At 38.9% G+C, this 17,815-nt stretch overlaps 1 protein-coding gene across 1 annotated transcript in view; it reads left to right on the top strand.

The window, feature by feature from the left end:
* The first annotated feature begins 316 nt into the window (after positions 1 to 316).
* LOC141908616 (triosephosphate isomerase-like) overlaps positions 317 to 17,815 on the top strand; it is an 18,601-nt gene continuing 1,102 nt past the window's right edge. Inside the window, exons 1-5 of the mRNA XM_074798719.1 lie at positions 317 to 520; positions 12,484 to 12,610; positions 13,369 to 13,453; positions 15,617 to 15,749; positions 17,397 to 17,570. Coding sequence (XP_074654820.1) covers positions 406 to 520; positions 12,484 to 12,610; positions 13,369 to 13,453; positions 15,617 to 15,749; positions 17,397 to 17,570 — 634 coding nt within the window. The 5' untranslated portion in view covers positions 317 to 405. The remainder of the gene's footprint in view (positions 521 to 12,483; positions 12,611 to 13,368; positions 13,454 to 15,616; positions 15,750 to 17,396; positions 17,571 to 17,815) is intronic.

Below are 17,815 nucleotides of genomic sequence, written 5' to 3'. Positions count from 1 at the left end.
ATGCCTTGCCAAACAATACTAGATTACCTACTCACTTGACCGATTTACAAACATGTTCTCCTCTGTATATACCCCTGTTTTTAGTCTATATCTCACACCTGACGATGATCTCTTGGGTGAGATCCAAACGTCATGTATTTTATATATTTTAGATTGTTCGAATAAGTAAATTTCTTGTTTTTAAATTCTTTTAATTTGTAGATAGTGGCCGGGTTTTATCTTAGTACGTTCACCACGTTTGAGCGTGGTTATCGTTCTATAGGGACGTTGTGACTTGGATATTTTCGGAGTTACCCTTTGTTTGGTTTAACAGCGATCGGAGCGTCCCGATTTTAACTCTACGCGACAAGGTCAACTTCGAAGTTTCAATTTTCCATCGATAAACCGATCCATTATTTACGAACCATGGCATCAACTGAGCGACAATTTTTCGTTGGTGGAAACTGGAAAATGAATGGAACACAGAAGAGTATCGACGACATCTGCAACTTTTTACACGGCGATCTCGACTCAAAAACGGGTGGGTTTTGTTTTTTAATTTACTCACAGTTTACCACGTCCACAGGGGCTTGTAAACTGGCTTGGATTTTACTTCCGGGTTGTTGATAATCTCGCGAGAATGGCCAGTCAGGAACACTTTCCAAAAACGGCTTATTCTGCCAATTTCGGCGTTTTCCGCCAATTACGGCAGAATCAGCCGTTTATGGATCACTCAGTTTTGAAACTTTCACAGTCGTTTATGGCTTAATCAGCCAGTTTCAGCTCACTAAGTTTCGAGTTTTGCTTTAAAGTTTTTTGCGCACTTCCGGTTCAATTAGCGCATGTTGCCGATGACGTCATAATCTCGAGCAGACGATAAGCTTTCATATGACGCTAGGATGGAAATTTTTGAGCTAGGTAAAGTGGTCAAATTTACGTTTTTCTAAATGATTACGTCATATGAAGCCCAAAAACTCCGGGAAAACTCTCAAAACTACTACAGCATGAAACAAGTTTATTAATCATGATTTTTGTTAAAAATAAATTTGGGAACTAGTTTTAAAAACTATTATAAAGTTTTCAAGTAAACGTTGCCATGGGTACACATAAAAACATTCGCCATTTCTGGCGTATTCCGCCGTTTTTGGCATAGTTAGTTTTATAATCATAAACTATTAAGCCATTATTGGCAGTCCACTTGTTATATATGAGGATTCCCCCACCCACTTAGACGTTTCCCCAGTGTCTACACGGTACTTTTTTCGGAATAAAATAATTTATTTGCTGAGGTGAACGGATGTGTAAATATTATATGTTAAAAATAAAAATAAAATTATTATTATTATAATTATCATTCTCATAAGACAAATCAATCATGGATGTATAAACTAGTGTATCAAAAATCTAGTTTTAAGTTTTGCCCATGGTCTTATCTTGCCTAATAAAGCATAGAATGGTTGAGGGATATATTGGACGGCATATGATGTTGGTTAATTGAAGGTAATCAACATCTTCGATGCCTCCAAGCTAATTGATGGATTCTTGTGATGGATAGTGATTGAATGAATTGGTGGCCGATGACGTTACAACTCAAAATCGATACAGCTGTATCTAGACTCATTTCAAAATACAACAAACATTTTCGAAACAATTTGGGATACATGTATGTATATATTTATTTCATAGAATACAGGTATACAGAAAGAACAGAATTCAAATACATTTGCCATCGGAAGCCCATACATTTATATTTAATTCTTTCTTGAAGCCTGGAACGGATCAATGAGATTAATTTTTCGGCGCAAATATACAAATGTATGCCAGCAGAAAAGCGATGATGTCATAATAGGGACTCCCATCGAACTAAGCATTATAAATAGCACCTGTAAAACTATCTAAGCTAAAAACGCCGTTTCTGGCGATGTAGTTTTAAAAACTGTAACAGCTGAAAACGGCGGAAATGGCGTTTTTTAAGAACAAGCCAAAAATGGCAGAAAACGCCGATTTCGGCTAAATTGGCAGAAGCAGTTTAAAACTGAGTAATCCATAAATGGCTGATTCTGCCGTTATTGGCGGAAAACGCCGAAATTGGCAGAATAAGCCGTTTTTGGAAAGTGTTCCTGACTGATGGCGCTAAATTTAAACTGCAAATAAATTCAAAATATCACAGAAATACCTCTTGTTGATGTTGTTTATTTATCCACTATAGAGTTTCGATAAACAATTAGCTGTTAAGGATCAGTATCAGCGGGCGCGACGCCTATATTAAAATAACAAGGGATGAAACGGCTTCGCTTTTGCCTGTGACCGTATTGATGCGGCGGAAACCACTGCGCATGCGCGGCAACTTTCCGAAAGGTTAAGATCAGTTCAAGTTCAATTGATTCTTCTCAAAAACCTATGTCAAGCCAAGGCAATCACACTTCTAAGGAAATTATCAATTTTTGAATTGATGTAGAAAAACTATAATGTGTAGTTTGAATGACAGCTCACTAGCGCTCGGAAGTTGCCGCGCATGCGCAGTGGTTTCCGCCGCATCAATACGGTCACAGGCAAAAGCGAAGCCGTTTCATCCCTTGTTATTTTAATATAGTAAGTCGTCGCGCCCGCTGATACTGATCCTTAACAGCTAATTGTTTATCGAAACTCTATAGTGGATAAATAAACAACATCAACAAGAGGTATTTCTGTGATATTTTGAATTTATTTGCAGTTTAAATTTAGCGCCATTCTCGCGAGATTATCAACAACCCGGAAGTAAAATCCAAGCCAGTTTACAAGCCCCTGTGAGTTTACTTTTCGAAGTAGTTAAGTTAGTTACCTAACCCTAATCCTAACCATAAACCTAACCACTAGTCCCCTATTCTTGAATCTTACCGTTGGTAGTAAGCTTTTTATAATCGGATGGGCTTATACCAACGTTAGGGATGACTGACAAGGGCCAAAACACGGTTGAAAAAAGTGACACTTCAAAAATTAGTCTGAAATATAGCTGCTAAGCAGCGATGACGGGTTTTCTGCAAAGCCATTCAGAAAGATGGGAATTGTAGTAAATTGGAGTATCGATACATAGAATAAAAATGCATTGACAGATTCGAACCTAATATGCTACCACTGTGTTAACGTCAAATATGATTCACCTTTGAAACCGAACATACGCGGACGTACAATCAACAAATATTAATTCATTTGACCAGGCATTTATTTTGGCATTCAAACATCATGATACTGTATTATCACCATGCTTAAAAATGGATCTGTCCTATTAAGAACTCATTTGAAGCACCTGCTGAGTCGATAGATTGAGTGAATTTACAGATAAGAACGTATTATGAATTAGAATAGATTTAAGAAGTTAATGTTTTTATTGAAATATTTGAATAAATACATATATTGTAGTGTAGATTCAATCAATAAATTATGAATTGATCTGGTCTGGGTTTCCGGCTGATTCCGGCTTTTATGGATTACAAATTCTATAGTGATAAACAATTGATACCTGCAACATGTGTGTAAATCAAACCTATTCCACTAGTTGCGTGTGTTTCCTAATAAACGGGAGAGTCACTCTTGATCTGAGTTATTAGAAAAATGATGGTCATTTAGTTATAGACATTCATTGCCTTTTTGGAAATTCTGTAATAATATTTGTTCTGTCCTAACTTTTATTACTGTATGAACTAATGATATGCTTTGTAAATATGATGTAATATAATAAATTTGAATTTGAATTAAATTTGAACATGAGAATCAAGCATAACTTGTGTTTTTTCAACTTGTCTTTTGTTAACAGTTCCAGAGTTTCAATTACAATCAAATCCAAATTGGCTAAAAAGTACATAGGACTAAATGAAATGAACCGTTAGTTACTGCAAACCCATTCCAGTGTTATGTCGATCGTGTTGAATCACTTTCCTTGAGTTGAAAGAATCAGATCTTCTATGGTGCAACATCGGTCGAAGAGAGATATCTTGGTGTTGACTGTCCATCTAACTTCATGCGTTTGACATTGGAATCAGCATCATACTCATTTGAACTGCAAAATATTCATACAACATGAAAACCTACAGTACATGTATACAGTAGGCTAATCAAACTTTCACTGATGTTGGATATTTGAATGAACGTTGGGCTTATTTCAGTATTCTAAAGCAGGACGAAATAATAAGCCCAATCAATAGGCCCTATTCCCATTGGAACAATTGTATAATGCGTACGCTATACTATACACTTATCGGTCAAGAATGGAGAAATCGGTATACCAAACCTACGAACAGCAAAATGTACAGGCCTACAATGATTTCTGGTATACAAGCCGTGACCATATGAACGTTTTGGATCTAGGTTTGACTATTAATGTCAGGTCAGAGAAGGCCTGGCCAAATTTAATCACATGGCTCAAATCAATTGGCCTTTCTGCTTGTGAATACTTCACTGTATTGTTTCAACTAGGGGTCCAGGGACACCATGCCCACTTGGGAAGTGGTTCCGAATGCTCAACAATCTAACAATTTCAATATTCACACCCCCTGGTGACCATATTCAAAACCCACTGACCTGGAAACTCACCACAATCATAGAACATGTCACGAACTATAACTTTGTAATTGATCATCGTAACAAAATATGCCTAGGTACCAATATAATAAGGAAATACTAAGTTATGCTACTATTCAACACCCCCTGGTGACCATATAGAATAACTATTGGCCTTAAAACTTGCCACAATCATAGATGATGTCATGAACTACAACTTTGCAATTGATTGTGGTTACAAAATATGCATTGATACGAATATAATATAGAAATACTAAGATATTGTATTATTAAACGCCCCCTGGTGGCCATATACAAAAACCAATCACCTTCAAACTCACCACAATCATAAACCATGTCATGAGCTACAACTTTCCAATTGATTGTGGTAAGAATATATGCTTAAATATCAACAATATAATGTGGAAAAACTTTTCCCACCTACGAATGAGTGCTTATGACACCAAGATGGCCGCCAATTGCGTCACAATTGGCTGATCAAAAATACCTGTCTCAGGTATAAAACATCCCTTTTCAAAGAATACCCATCACAAATTGCAATGAGAAATGGCCTACCAGTAGGGAGCAACAGCACTCAGAATTCGGGCCAAAATTGACATTTTTGGGCACTAAAAAGGTCATAGGACGGTCATCTTGAGTCCGATCGACCCAATTTTTGTTATGCTGATGGGCCCTGGGGGGATTCACATACATCCAAAAGATCAAGGTAACTGATCAAAGCGTCTTCAAAATTTCCCTCAAAAAGTTCAAAAATGTGTAAAAAGTGTTGATTTGGTGAACAACAATGGCTGCCAGTCGGCCATCTTGATTCTGACAGGACCAGTTTTTGGGCTGAAGATGTGTCTAGGGTAGATACATGTGTAACCCAAATATCAAGACATTACATTGAAGCGTCTTCAAAACTTCCCAAAATAACTGGATTCCGTCTATGGACCGATGGACGACGGACGAAAAGTGAACGCAATAGCCCGCTGGGACCAAAGTCCCAAGTGGGCTAAAAATAAGCCTATCGAGTGAATTAGTACATACACTGAATTAGACTTTAGGCTAGTCCTGACCAAATCCTATCCATGTTATAATGGCACCAGTTATTAGTAACATCACTGTAGGGCCGACGAGAGGGGAAAAAGTTGTGTTTGTAGCACATAGGCATGGTAGGCTTGTCGCACTCACTTAATACTTAAAACGCTGTTGTTACCTGTACGTGACTGTACGGTGATTTCTACAGGTTAGCCATATGTGAGTACGTTGACGCTCAGACATGCAATATTGGGATTCGAAACCAAAGAAAAAAAAAAAATCCAGTGGTAGTCCAGTGATTTACCCACTGTGCCACAGAACGTAACTGCAGGTTAGATGAAATTTGATTTACAAATAGCCTAGCCTCACCTAACCCAAACTCTATTCTTTTACGCACGCGTGTTTGCAGATTATTGGAACTCACGTACGGCGTTAGTAGGGAACTCACGTATGGTTAACCTGTGGAGATCACCGTACAGTCACGTACAGGTAACAACTACGTACTTAAAATGCTATTGGGTACTATATAATAGGCCTACATACCGGTAGGCTTTCTTAGCTTCCACACTTCACAACCGAACCAACTGAACAACCAGTATATTTATTCCCAGTACTCACCGACCGGCACAGGCCTAACACTGTTTGTCAACTGTGTGTACCGTAGTAGGCTATCGATAATCACCTGATACTTTTCTGTTGTTTGTTTTCTCTCTGAGACGAACGTAATTCTAATAGCCCTCCGCGACTCAACGACCTTGATTTAAACTTGATCAATTCAAAATCTGTTTATTGACGCTTTTGGTTACATGAACTGATCAGCAATATACCTAAATGAAATAACCGGAATAACAAGAAATCAAAAATATTAAAGAGGTAACCAACAAATGCCCGTAAACCTGTCAGACACGCGAACGCTGGACTCGTAAACTCTTGGACTCGGACCCGCTGAGCAATAAATTCATAAAATTGACTTTGAAATTGATTGTGGAGAAGAGAGGGAATAATTCGATAGCTCTTCCTCATAAAGAAGAGAGAAATTTCGGAAAGAAAACACAGCATGGCTACTAATTGAACGGAGCCAAATTTCCGATGTTTACGGCTCGACAGTGCCTTTATAACGTGGATTTATCAAAATTCCCATGCAGTATCTGGAGATTGAAGTGAGCTGAAGGATATCATACGGATTGTATCGGCGACAGCGGTAAGGTAAGGAAGCCTTTACACTTTTAACAAAAACTGTGTGGAAAAGGGAAAAAAAAATAATAATCACGCGAATTTCAATAGGGTTTTCTGTGAAGAAACAGAAAACCCTAATTATGGAAGACCTCAGACGACATTCGAGATATGAGATTAACATACGAGATATGAGATATAACATACGAGATACCACATATAGGCCTAACATACGACATATTACATCCTATGAGATACGACTTATTTACAGTCCGTCCGCTAGCGCCACCGCAGTGTATGTTTTTTCAATATTTACTGCATTTAAATCGTTTAACATGGTGACGCGTATAGTCATCGTCAATTATATGAAAACCAACATAGTCAACATTTTATTCAAACCAGAAATATATTTCTTTTGGATAATGGACACCTGGACCGGACACAACGATTAGGCAATACTGTGAACACCCTGGACTAATGTCTATTTCAACCTGACTTGGGAGCATTCCTGGTGGCCTAGCTCAGTCAGTTTTGGTAGTACATACCTGATAGAAGTCTTATTAGGAACAGAATGCATTGGCATATGACCTAAAATATCGTTTTCTAATCTACTTTAAACCGTATTGAAGGATATCCAAAAAATCTGCATTGAGAGGGGTTCCTGAGAGAAAAGAGACTCCATGATTTGAAAGTTTAACAATATGTCTCCATGCCTACCTACTGAAGTTTGGTACGCAGGCATGGAAACATATTGTTAAACTTTCAAATCATGGAGTCACTTCTTTTCATTTAACCCCTTTCAGTGAAGACTTTTAGGATATCCTTCAATACAGTTTCGATGATTTAGGTCGACTGCCTGTCCTTTCTGGTCCTATTAAGACCTTTGTCAGGTATGTCTCACCAAAAATTAGCGAGCTAGGCCACCCGGAATGCTCTCAAGTCAGGTTGAAATAGACATTAGGCGCGCCGGCTGTTCCTCTCCTGCGGGCGATGAAAAGTTTTTCAAATCACAAAGTTCATGATATTATGCTATTTCTTGTCTTCCTTTGGTCTGAAAACGGCCTTGTGTTCAGGGGCCGGGGTTCCGGTTACTCACCGCCTGCAGAAAAAATAACTTCTGTTCACCACCCGCCGTAGACCGGCCGGCTTTTCTGCATCAGAAATCAAAATTCTAAAAAAAAACTCCACAGCCGGAAATCCCAACCCTCTTGTGCCCCTCCTCCGCTGTTTGACACCCCAGCCTGAGTTCTTGAATCCCAAACAACCCGGGAACCCGTACATCGCCCTGGTCTCCAGATTAAGAACAACCGTGCTCTCTCTCAAGGTTTGAAATCCCCAACTAAATGCCATCCCTAAAGAGCTACCGGGGCAGACTGGTGAGTCAACTAGACCAGCCGTTGAGAGTCGAGACGAGCCAGTTTTCGCTAACCGTCAGGGCAGTATGCGGCACTGTCTTTCTGGGTAGCCATAGTATAAGCCATAGTCTGGGGTCCTCCCCTGAAAATTTGTTCAATTTAGGTACATGTACTTGTGTATTCTGAGGGCATTTTGGCTATCTTTCTTTTCTGGCATCTTTCATGAAAAGGGCCAAATGGCTGAATCTGAATAACTTTCATAATCGGAGATTAAGATCATTCTTATCAATTAACATGGCCAGTTTTAAAACTGTTTATTGACAAAACTACCATATAAATAATACAGGAATATATAATATATACAGGAACCACATAAATAATAAGCCTTCAGCAAAACACAACTGCTCTTACATTTGTAAAGATAAGAGATCCATGGAAATATCAAGTAAAATTTTTCTAGACTGGGAATTAGCGGAACTCCGGAACTTTGCTTGTATGGTGCGTTTGCACCCATCGCAAAAAGCGTCGTGATAAACGAAATCAGCTGGACTAGGGCCAGGAGCTGAGAGTGATACAGTGGAACTCCATTCTGATAATGAATAATTCATTCAATATATTTATGTTATCTTTAGTATTTTTAATTCATATCCATGTTTCAATTCATTCGTTGAAAATCATAGTACACTAAACAGATTCCGCATGTGTCGGACTTTTTTAAAAACTCTTTGGTCATCGGCATTCGTAATACATACATCTTTCATTCTTCATCGAAAACCCTCGATTGAACGCGACGTTTAAACCCTTGACTAGGCGCAATTCTTAGCACCACCAATTTGAAGGGGCCATGGCTAACTCTTTTTGAGGGTTTTTTGTAGGCCTACACTCAAAAATGGATTTTGAAATTTGAGGGGTTTTTGGTGGATTTAGGGGCTGTAGCCCTGTATTTGGAGCCTATTCTAATCACCGGACCATCGGTGTCTCACACTTAGAGTCGCCCAGGATCGACGTAGCGTGAAGCCGGTCCCCGGCAAGAATGCCTAGTTGTCGGGAGCTATATAGCAGTTGATCGACAGGGGATCTCACAAATTGCGAAAGACGATGCGATACGATTTCAAAATCACCGCTGTTGATCAGACCCGCCGACGTAGGACCAGCAGCTGGGTGCCTCACTCACGCTCGACACTGTCCACAATGCCCGGGCAGCCGCACTCGAGTCCCACCGACGCGGCGCGTTATCAATGATCCCAAATTAAATCAAATTCAGTTTACACTTCTATGATCAAAATATTATTTTGTTTTAAATATTTTTCGTTTCAAATGAAACGTTTTTCGCATATTGATATTCATAGTTAATGTATAGGGGCCTACGCCACACCGCCTGCGCACGTGTCGTAGTATACGCCGAGTAAATGTTGAAAAAAAACACTGCGGTGGCGCTAGCGGACGGACACCCGTATTGTAAAACAAGTCGTACCTCGTATCTCGAATGTCGTCTGAGGTCTTCAGTCATTGTTACCGGTTCCCTACAACGTCTGATGCTAAAGTATCGTATAGAAGTTAACTCACTGTTTATTGCAATGCAACAACTGATTTTAGTGTCAAATCAAACCTGTGTACTAAAATAAATAAATGAGTTACCTTGTTGACTTTGAAAACCTGTTATATAATAATATTTTTGATGATTTAAATCGTGAACCGGAGATTTTATTGATATGATTTGAATTGAATTGATTGCCACAATCGGGATTTTCAATAAGGACTAAATTAATAAAATGTGAAAATTCAATATGCCTCTCTGAAATTACTCTTAATGTTATTTTTAGCCCACTTGGGACTTTAGTCCCAGGGGGCTATTGCGTTCACTTTTCGTCCGTCGTCCGTTCGTCCGTCCGTAGACGGAATCCAGTTATTTTGGGAAGTTTTGAAGACGCTTCAAGGTAATGTCTTGATATTTGGGTTACACATGTATCTACCCTAGACACATCTTCAGCCCAAAAACTGGCCCTGTCAGAATCAAGATGGCCGACGGGCAGCCATTGTTTTTCGCCAAAATCAGCACTTTTTACACATTTTTGAACTTTTTGAGGGAAATTTTGAAGACGCTTCGATCAATTACCTTGATCTTTCAGATATATGTGAATCCCCCCCCAGGGCCCATCAACATAACAAAAATTGGGTCGGTCGGACTCAAGATGGCCGTCCTATGACCTTTTTAGTGCCCAAAAATGTAAATTTTGGCCCGAATTCTGAGTCCTGTAGCTTCCTACTGATTTGCCATTTCTCATTACAATTTGTGATGGGTATTCTTTGGAAAGGGATGTGTTATACCTGAGACAGGTATTTTTCATCAGCCAATTATGACGCCATTGGCGGCCATCTTGGTGTCACCAGTACTCATTCGTAAGTGGGAAAAAGTTTTTCCACATTATATTGATACCCAAGCGTATTTTGCTACCACAATCAATTAGAAAGTTGTAGCTCATAACGTGTTCTATGATTGTGGTGAGTTTCAAGGTAATTGGATTTCGTATATGGCCACCAGGGGGCGTTGAATAATACAATATCTTAGCATTTCTTTATTATATTCGTACCTATGCATATTTTGTTACCACAATCAATTGGAAAGTTGTAGCTCATGACATCATCTATGATTGTTGCGAGTTTTGAGGACATAAGTTTTTCTATATGGTCACCAGGGGGCGTTGAATAGTAGAATAAATTAGTATTTCCTTATTATATTGGTACCTAGGCATATTTTGTCACCATGATCAATTGCAAAGTTGTAGTTCATGACATGTTCTATGATTGTGGTGAGTTTCGAGGTCATTGGGTTTTGAATATGGTCACCAGGGGGCGTTGAATAGTAGAATGACTTAGTATTTCCATATTTAATTGGTAACGAGGCATATTTTGTTATCACAATCAATTACAAAATCGTAGCTGCTGACATGTTCTATGATTGTGGTGAGTTTCAAGGTCATTGGTTTTTGTAAATGGTCACCAGGGGGCGTTGAATGTTGAATTTGTTAGATTGTTGAGCATTTGAAACCACTTCCCAAGTGGGCATGGTGTCCCTGGACCCCTAGTTTGTTGATAAAACGCATAGATTTTGGTCAATTTTAACCTTAAGGATTTGAAACAAGAACGATGGTACTAGACTAGTCAAGTGGTATTATTCGTCACACTTTCCTTGGATTTTCTAAATCGCGCACCTCTGTGCGCATGCGTGGCATAAATCAGCCAATCAGTGACAGTTATTAGCGTACAGTTCCTAGTTCCGTACGAATAGCCTCCAGAGTAATCCGTACGGATCCGTACGAGTAGCCACAGCGTTTACATTTTACCCAGTCCTGTAGTGTGGCTGTCTCCGCAGTGATCTCTGTTGCTCTACGATCCTATTGTACCCACCTACCCAGACCACAGGGGCTGGTATCAGAGTTGTAGGTAATGTAAAAATGATAATCTGTTAATCTTATGTATATAACATACATAAGATAACAAGGGGGCTAATGACGCTCACAAACTACTCAACTTCAGTCACTTACTATTTCGTTATTTCTCATCCGATTTCTATAATCCAGGCATGATATGAGAGCTAATAGCTTCCTGCTTCTAACGCAACTAATCCCGTTAACTTCCAATGAATAGTTCATGAATTATATATCTTTTAACACGAAATTAGGGCCGAAATCACCTGGACCGAAAATGCTATGATACCGGCTTTGTCGATTTTGAAATTTAAAACGTTGATTTCGACACGAAATCGTTCACCAATTTTGATGATCGAGGGCTTCAAATGCGCACAACATTCTTTCATATCAAGCCTGGAATATCGAAATCGGATGAGAAATATGAATGTGTCACATTGGAAATAGCCATTACCTTCCAAAATATGATATTCATGGGTTCAAGATCGCTCTTATTGTTCGGGAAAACGCTTTTAATTTCTAAAATTTTCATTGAATCGTTCTGTTTTTGTTTTCATTATTCAGCAATAGGGCCTTGATAAATCTTGATATAAATCTCTTGGCTGGGACATGATGGAAAACATCAGAATAAACTAGTTTTGTCTTTTAAACAAAATAGCATTAATGATGTTTAACAGTACAATTAGCCTAGGCTTAATCGTTCGGCAAAAATATGAAATTCAATTCTTAAATCTGTGGTCCTCCCAATCAACATCGTCAAAGAACATTTTCCGGCAGATGTTAAGCATTAACCACTTAATACCTTACCACAGTATAATCTACCAATGCTGCAAGGCCCATGGGCCTCTTGAAGCCCCCTAGTTCTAAAATCAATTTTCTTTCATATTTGGCTATCTGAGCGGCTATCCCGCGCTCACTTCCTAGTGAGCATCTCAAAAACAGGCCTAACCAATTGATTCTGTTTATTGCAGAGGTTGTTGTCGCGCCACCAACAATCTATTTGTCTTATGTTCAAAGCAAGTTGAAAGATACAAAAGTTGGTGTTTCGGCCCAGAATTGTTACAAAGTGGAGAAAGGCGCGTTTACTGGTGAAATCAGGTAAAACAAAGACAACAATTGATGGCTTGAATACTAAGAATTGCGCTTGAAAATTTGTAATTTCTTTCCCTCTTCTCTCTAATGACACTTTAAAGTCTGAAAGGTTGAGCCCTGAAATAAGTAAGCACACTACTACATAATTAGCCTGACTTGGTTTTAGGATTACCCCAACAACTCAGCCGACCACGATGTTATAGGCCTAGTGGTTCGACTTATGGTTCATTTTCCCAGTTTTCTTTGTTTTTGACACAAGATAGCTTTGTAACTGGATTAGTCGGTATGAAATTGGTATGAAATTTATTGCAATGACGAGTTTGTTGAAAGAAAGAATGAATTTATTTCTGAAAGAAGAAATGGAAGGAATTCTATAAAATAATAATCATTTTCCCGCCTACCGTCATATCAGGATGTCCCAACCCAGTAACTATGAGAGTAGACTTGAACACATAATCTTCTGCCCCTTCAGTCAGATCAGTGGCCCTGGCCCAGCATTGGATTCTTTGGTTTGCTTAGACTCGTAAACTATCGTTAATTTTGAATGGTCTTACGATTCAGTGCAAACTGATGTAGAGTTATCTGCAACTCAAATTATTTGAATGTCTTTGATCGAACTGCAATTGCTATCTTGTTGCTAACCTGACCAGATAAAAAGACTCTTTCTAGTTATAAGATTTAGAAAGGTTTTCCATTACTATTATTATTCTCTCTGCCATTGATCCTTAAATATACGTATTTGTCATGTCTTTGTTTCGCTGCAGTCCGGCTATGATTAAAGATACTGGATGTCAGTGGGTGATCTTGGGACATTCAGAGCGCCGACATGTTTTTGGAGAGCCGAATGAGGTAGGACCGATTGATCATCACATCAAATATAAAACTACAACTTTCTCTTCGTAAATACCGACTACGATATGTGACAGTAGCAGAGTGGTCCACTGTCTGGATCACTGGATGCCCAAAATAAAAGACAAAAACAATAGTAGCTCCGCTATCAAGCTCCTTTATTTGACAATCTCCACAACAACAGAATTCCTTGTTTAAAAAATTATAAAGCACGCACACACTGAGAGTTCCGCAACTAAATACTTAACGAACTTCGAAAAGAAATAACGGGGAGAGAAAAGACCCTGAAATATAATTTAAAATGCAATCAACGTACCGCTGGTAAAACCAGTGGAGGCAACGTTTCAAAACCCCAAAATTTATGTTATTGACTGTAAGATACAAATAATTAATGATAATTAATATTTCCCCTAATTAAAGTAAATGAAAACCCAAGTATTAAGTTTAAACTCACCAAAAAGAGATTGATACAAAAACTCCTTAACAAAAATGGGAGGGGAAGAGACTTCCCACACATGTCTGCTTCCAGAAAGTTCAAAAAACGGTGTGCCCAATAAAACGTCTACGTGTAGGCCAAATTAAACAATTCATTCCAGAGGGAGACATTCTGAATTGATAGAACCCTGCACCTCCACGAGTCTTATCAGGGACCTGTGATCCTAGTCACGTAGACAAAATGCTCCAGTAACCCAGGATGAGCAGTAACCAGGACATCTCTGTATGCGCGCCACGGTGTAGGTCGTGCGTAAATGATTTGTCTTTGATTTGAGTGAAGATATAAGCTTAAAGCAATCCTATCGTGAAATCATTGAAGACCATGTCAGTCGATAAACTTTGTTTCATCAGTAACCGGCACTGGCCTCAAATTTGAAGAACTTGGGAGCTTCTGTCCTGATCGGTCCCTATATGATAATGAAAAACCTCCGATGAAACCCAAGCTCTCACCAAGTTTGTACCGTATCTTAACGGGTCACTCATAGTTTTAGTTGTTTCAGGCCATTCAAGGGATGTATTGAAATTATGATTCTTGTTTCATTTTCAATGAAATGAATTTTTGCGTACCAGTAGGCTACATGACAGATTTTTTACTTCCCCACACCAGTTTGGCGAGCCACTGGACCATTGGTCCTATATATTCTTTATAATTAAGTTACCGTGGGACAGTCACGGAATTTCATCGTTTGTCCCGCTGTCCCGTGAAGCATTAAAATGTCACGGATTATTAAACAATAAGTTTTTGTCACGGAAATTGTGATGGTTTTTATTAATTTCAATGTTTTCAATGGAAAGTTGGCTCTTTTTCGCTAGCAGTATATGTAATCGATATACACAGTGAGTGAATATGATGAGGCAAATGTTCACTGTGGCACTAGCAGTCAGTACTCAAGGCTTGATATAATATGGCAAGTGAGCTAGCTGTCAGTACTTGACTTTCTCACGCATTGAGTTAGATTTCCTGTTTCTTGAATTTTAAGAAACATTCATCCATAATGCTGCTCTCTTCACCTGGGCACAAGATAGTGCTTGATTGTAAGTTAAAAAGCTAAAATGCTGAAATTCTTGGATGTCCCTGAAAATTGATGGCTGTCTGGAAAATGGGGATCTCTGTCGCTCAAAACAATTTTCAGGGGTTGGCAGCTCTGTCATTTATTTATCCTTCACTCCGTGCTCCATACAGCCCGCGGTGCCACCATTTTTAGTATGCATGGCCTATGTATAATCGATAAAATAAACATCATTCGTTCACCGTATTCACAGACCTACAGCGCTACTCACTTATATACCATTAACATGACATATACAATGGTAGCAACTGTATATAATGGTATACAACGATAAAATATCACAAGAAATGTCTAGTGAAAGTACTGGAAACTGCAGGCGTTTGTCAGAGATGACGTCAGAAACGCGCAGGTCTGCTAACATAAACAATAACAGTGAGCACGTACTGAAACTGCCGATTTGAATTCAAAAGCATTTAAACAAAAGTGCACATCAAAACGTTAGGGTAACTGAAAACCCAATGTTCACCACACCGTTAACGTATCTGTAAAAGTTACACAAACTGTTTGAAAACCCAATACAGTAGAACTGGCGTAAGTCAGACAGCTTTAAGTCAAATTTTTCAAGCAATGATTATTTATTATTTCCTTTCTAATATAGTTAATTGGTGCGAAAGTTGCCCACGCTCTCTCAGCCGGCTTGAATTTAATACCGTGCATCGGAGAAAAACTGGAAGAACGTGAAGCTGGAAAAACAGAAGATGTTTGCTTCACTCAGTTGAAAGCAATTGCAGGTTGGTGTATTTAGTGTATTTGGCTACTTTGGTTATTTATATCAGTTTTTATGTCATCTAGAAAAGATAATCTGATCAATACAAGAGGAAGGTGTAACACAACACATCCATCGGATGTTGCTATGTATCTGCTTCCATGATTGCCTTGAGCTATATGCAGCTATAGGCTGGCTTATGTCGGCAAGCAATGCGACGCCTACCGACGCAACTGCATTTATCGCCGATTAGCGGCAACTAGCGGCCTACTAGAGACAGCCAGTTGCTGCTCTATCGGCTCGATATAATCCGGCTCGCCATGGCAACCCAACGCCTAACCGACTCGTCGCAAGTCGTATCTGGCTAGTTGCCCAAGTTCTACTTAGGCCTACGGTAGGCGGACTGTAGTTAGTTACCTAATTGTTGGTGGTAAGCTTTTTATAATCGGATGGGCTTATACCAACGTTAGGGGATGACAAGGGCCAAAAGTCAGTTGAAAAAAGGACTTCAAAAATATACTTTCTATTGACTTCAGTCCACAATCAATGGCTTAAATCACAAACTAACACAGGTACCTTTCGAAATAATCCAATTTTATGTATGTTTCGAGCGATTATTTTGAGAAATTAATTAATTTCTCCACAAATACCGCCATTGGCTGCCATTTCTCTGTATTGCACACATTTGGCATGATAGACAAGTTGACCTACAAGGATTTATATAAAACGTACAAAATGAAACAACAATTTCTGATAAGTGCTCGCGCCTTTGGCGCTCGTTCTCGCGTACATACTGCCCCTGAGAATTTATGACAATAGAGAACACTGGACAGGTGAGTGACTAGGCGGACTGTTGCTTTTGATCGCAACCGAATAAGCTCATCTGCGATGTGACGGAACTGAGCGAAGGGGTTCCAACAAATAAGAGACTGCATATACATAGTACAAATTATGACCGCTAGTTAACCTCATTTGTAATTAGTCATAAACTTTCAAATCCAATTATAGTTCAAAAATGTTAACTAAAACCTTCAGCAAGGCAGATGACTGGACCAAAGATCTAGAAACGAAATTGGCAGCATTATGGTGTGAGCGGCCATCTTTAAATGATGTCGCTAGCACATTGTATTCAAAACAGAATCAGAAAGATAAAGATCTTAAAGAAATAGCTTTTCTATTAGAAATATATTTCCCAATACATGTAATTCAAATTTATTCTCAAAATGCTTATCACATAACCATCAGGACTGTTGCAGTTGCCAGTAATTGTAAACGACATAAGCAGGGAAGCAACTGGGAGGATCTTGTATCCCGCTAGTCGGCCTCAGTTGCTTTGCTTGTCGACATACGCCAGTCTTATAAGTGCACATACAATGCATGCTACTAGTATTGTTCTTCAGGGACCATTCATTTACTACATATGCAAAAATCTGCCAGTTTTGACCCCTCCGCCGAAAAAATCCTCTAGGTAAAGATCCAATTATCTGAGGGGGTGGATTATAACGATACAACACACAATTGTTGTTGTGACAAAGGGCAGATCGACAGCTGCATACATACTGTGGACTAAAAGTTATACTCAAAAGATAATCATTTTTAATGAGCTTTGAAGAGCTTCTTTAATTATTTCAAATTGGTAAAAATATTTTTTCTTGAATTCTCTCCTGAACAGATAATGTAACCGACTGGAGCCGTGTTGTTATAGCGTATGAACCTGTTTGGGCAATCGGAACCGGCAAAACAGCCACCCCTGATCAAGCTCAAGAGGTCCACGATCAGATTCGTCAATGGTTAAACAAAAATGTCTCTGCCGATGTGGCCAAAACAACTCGAATTTTATACGGAGGTGAGAAATGATTTATTATTAAAGCCCTATTATATTCTTAGTGTTTATTGTGAATTTTTCACCGTTTCCCTCTCCTAACTCAAAGATGTTTATGTTCGAAGGTTACTCACGAAAAACCCATCAATATTAATGATAATGTCAATGTCCTAATAACACCATTCACTGCTCTTTTCTAACGTGAACCTTTTTCAGTGAAATTTCTCGAATTTTATTCAATTTCTGGTATTGAAAAAGTCTTGAGTGTC

Source organism: Tubulanus polymorphus, chromosome 7 (assembly GCF_964204645.1).
Source record: "Tubulanus polymorphus chromosome 7, tnTubPoly1.2, whole genome shotgun sequence".
Lineage (NCBI taxonomy): Eukaryota > Metazoa > Nemertea > Palaeonemertea > Tubulaniformes > Tubulanidae > Tubulanus > Tubulanus polymorphus.
This window is presented reverse-complemented; position numbering and strand designations above follow the sequence as displayed.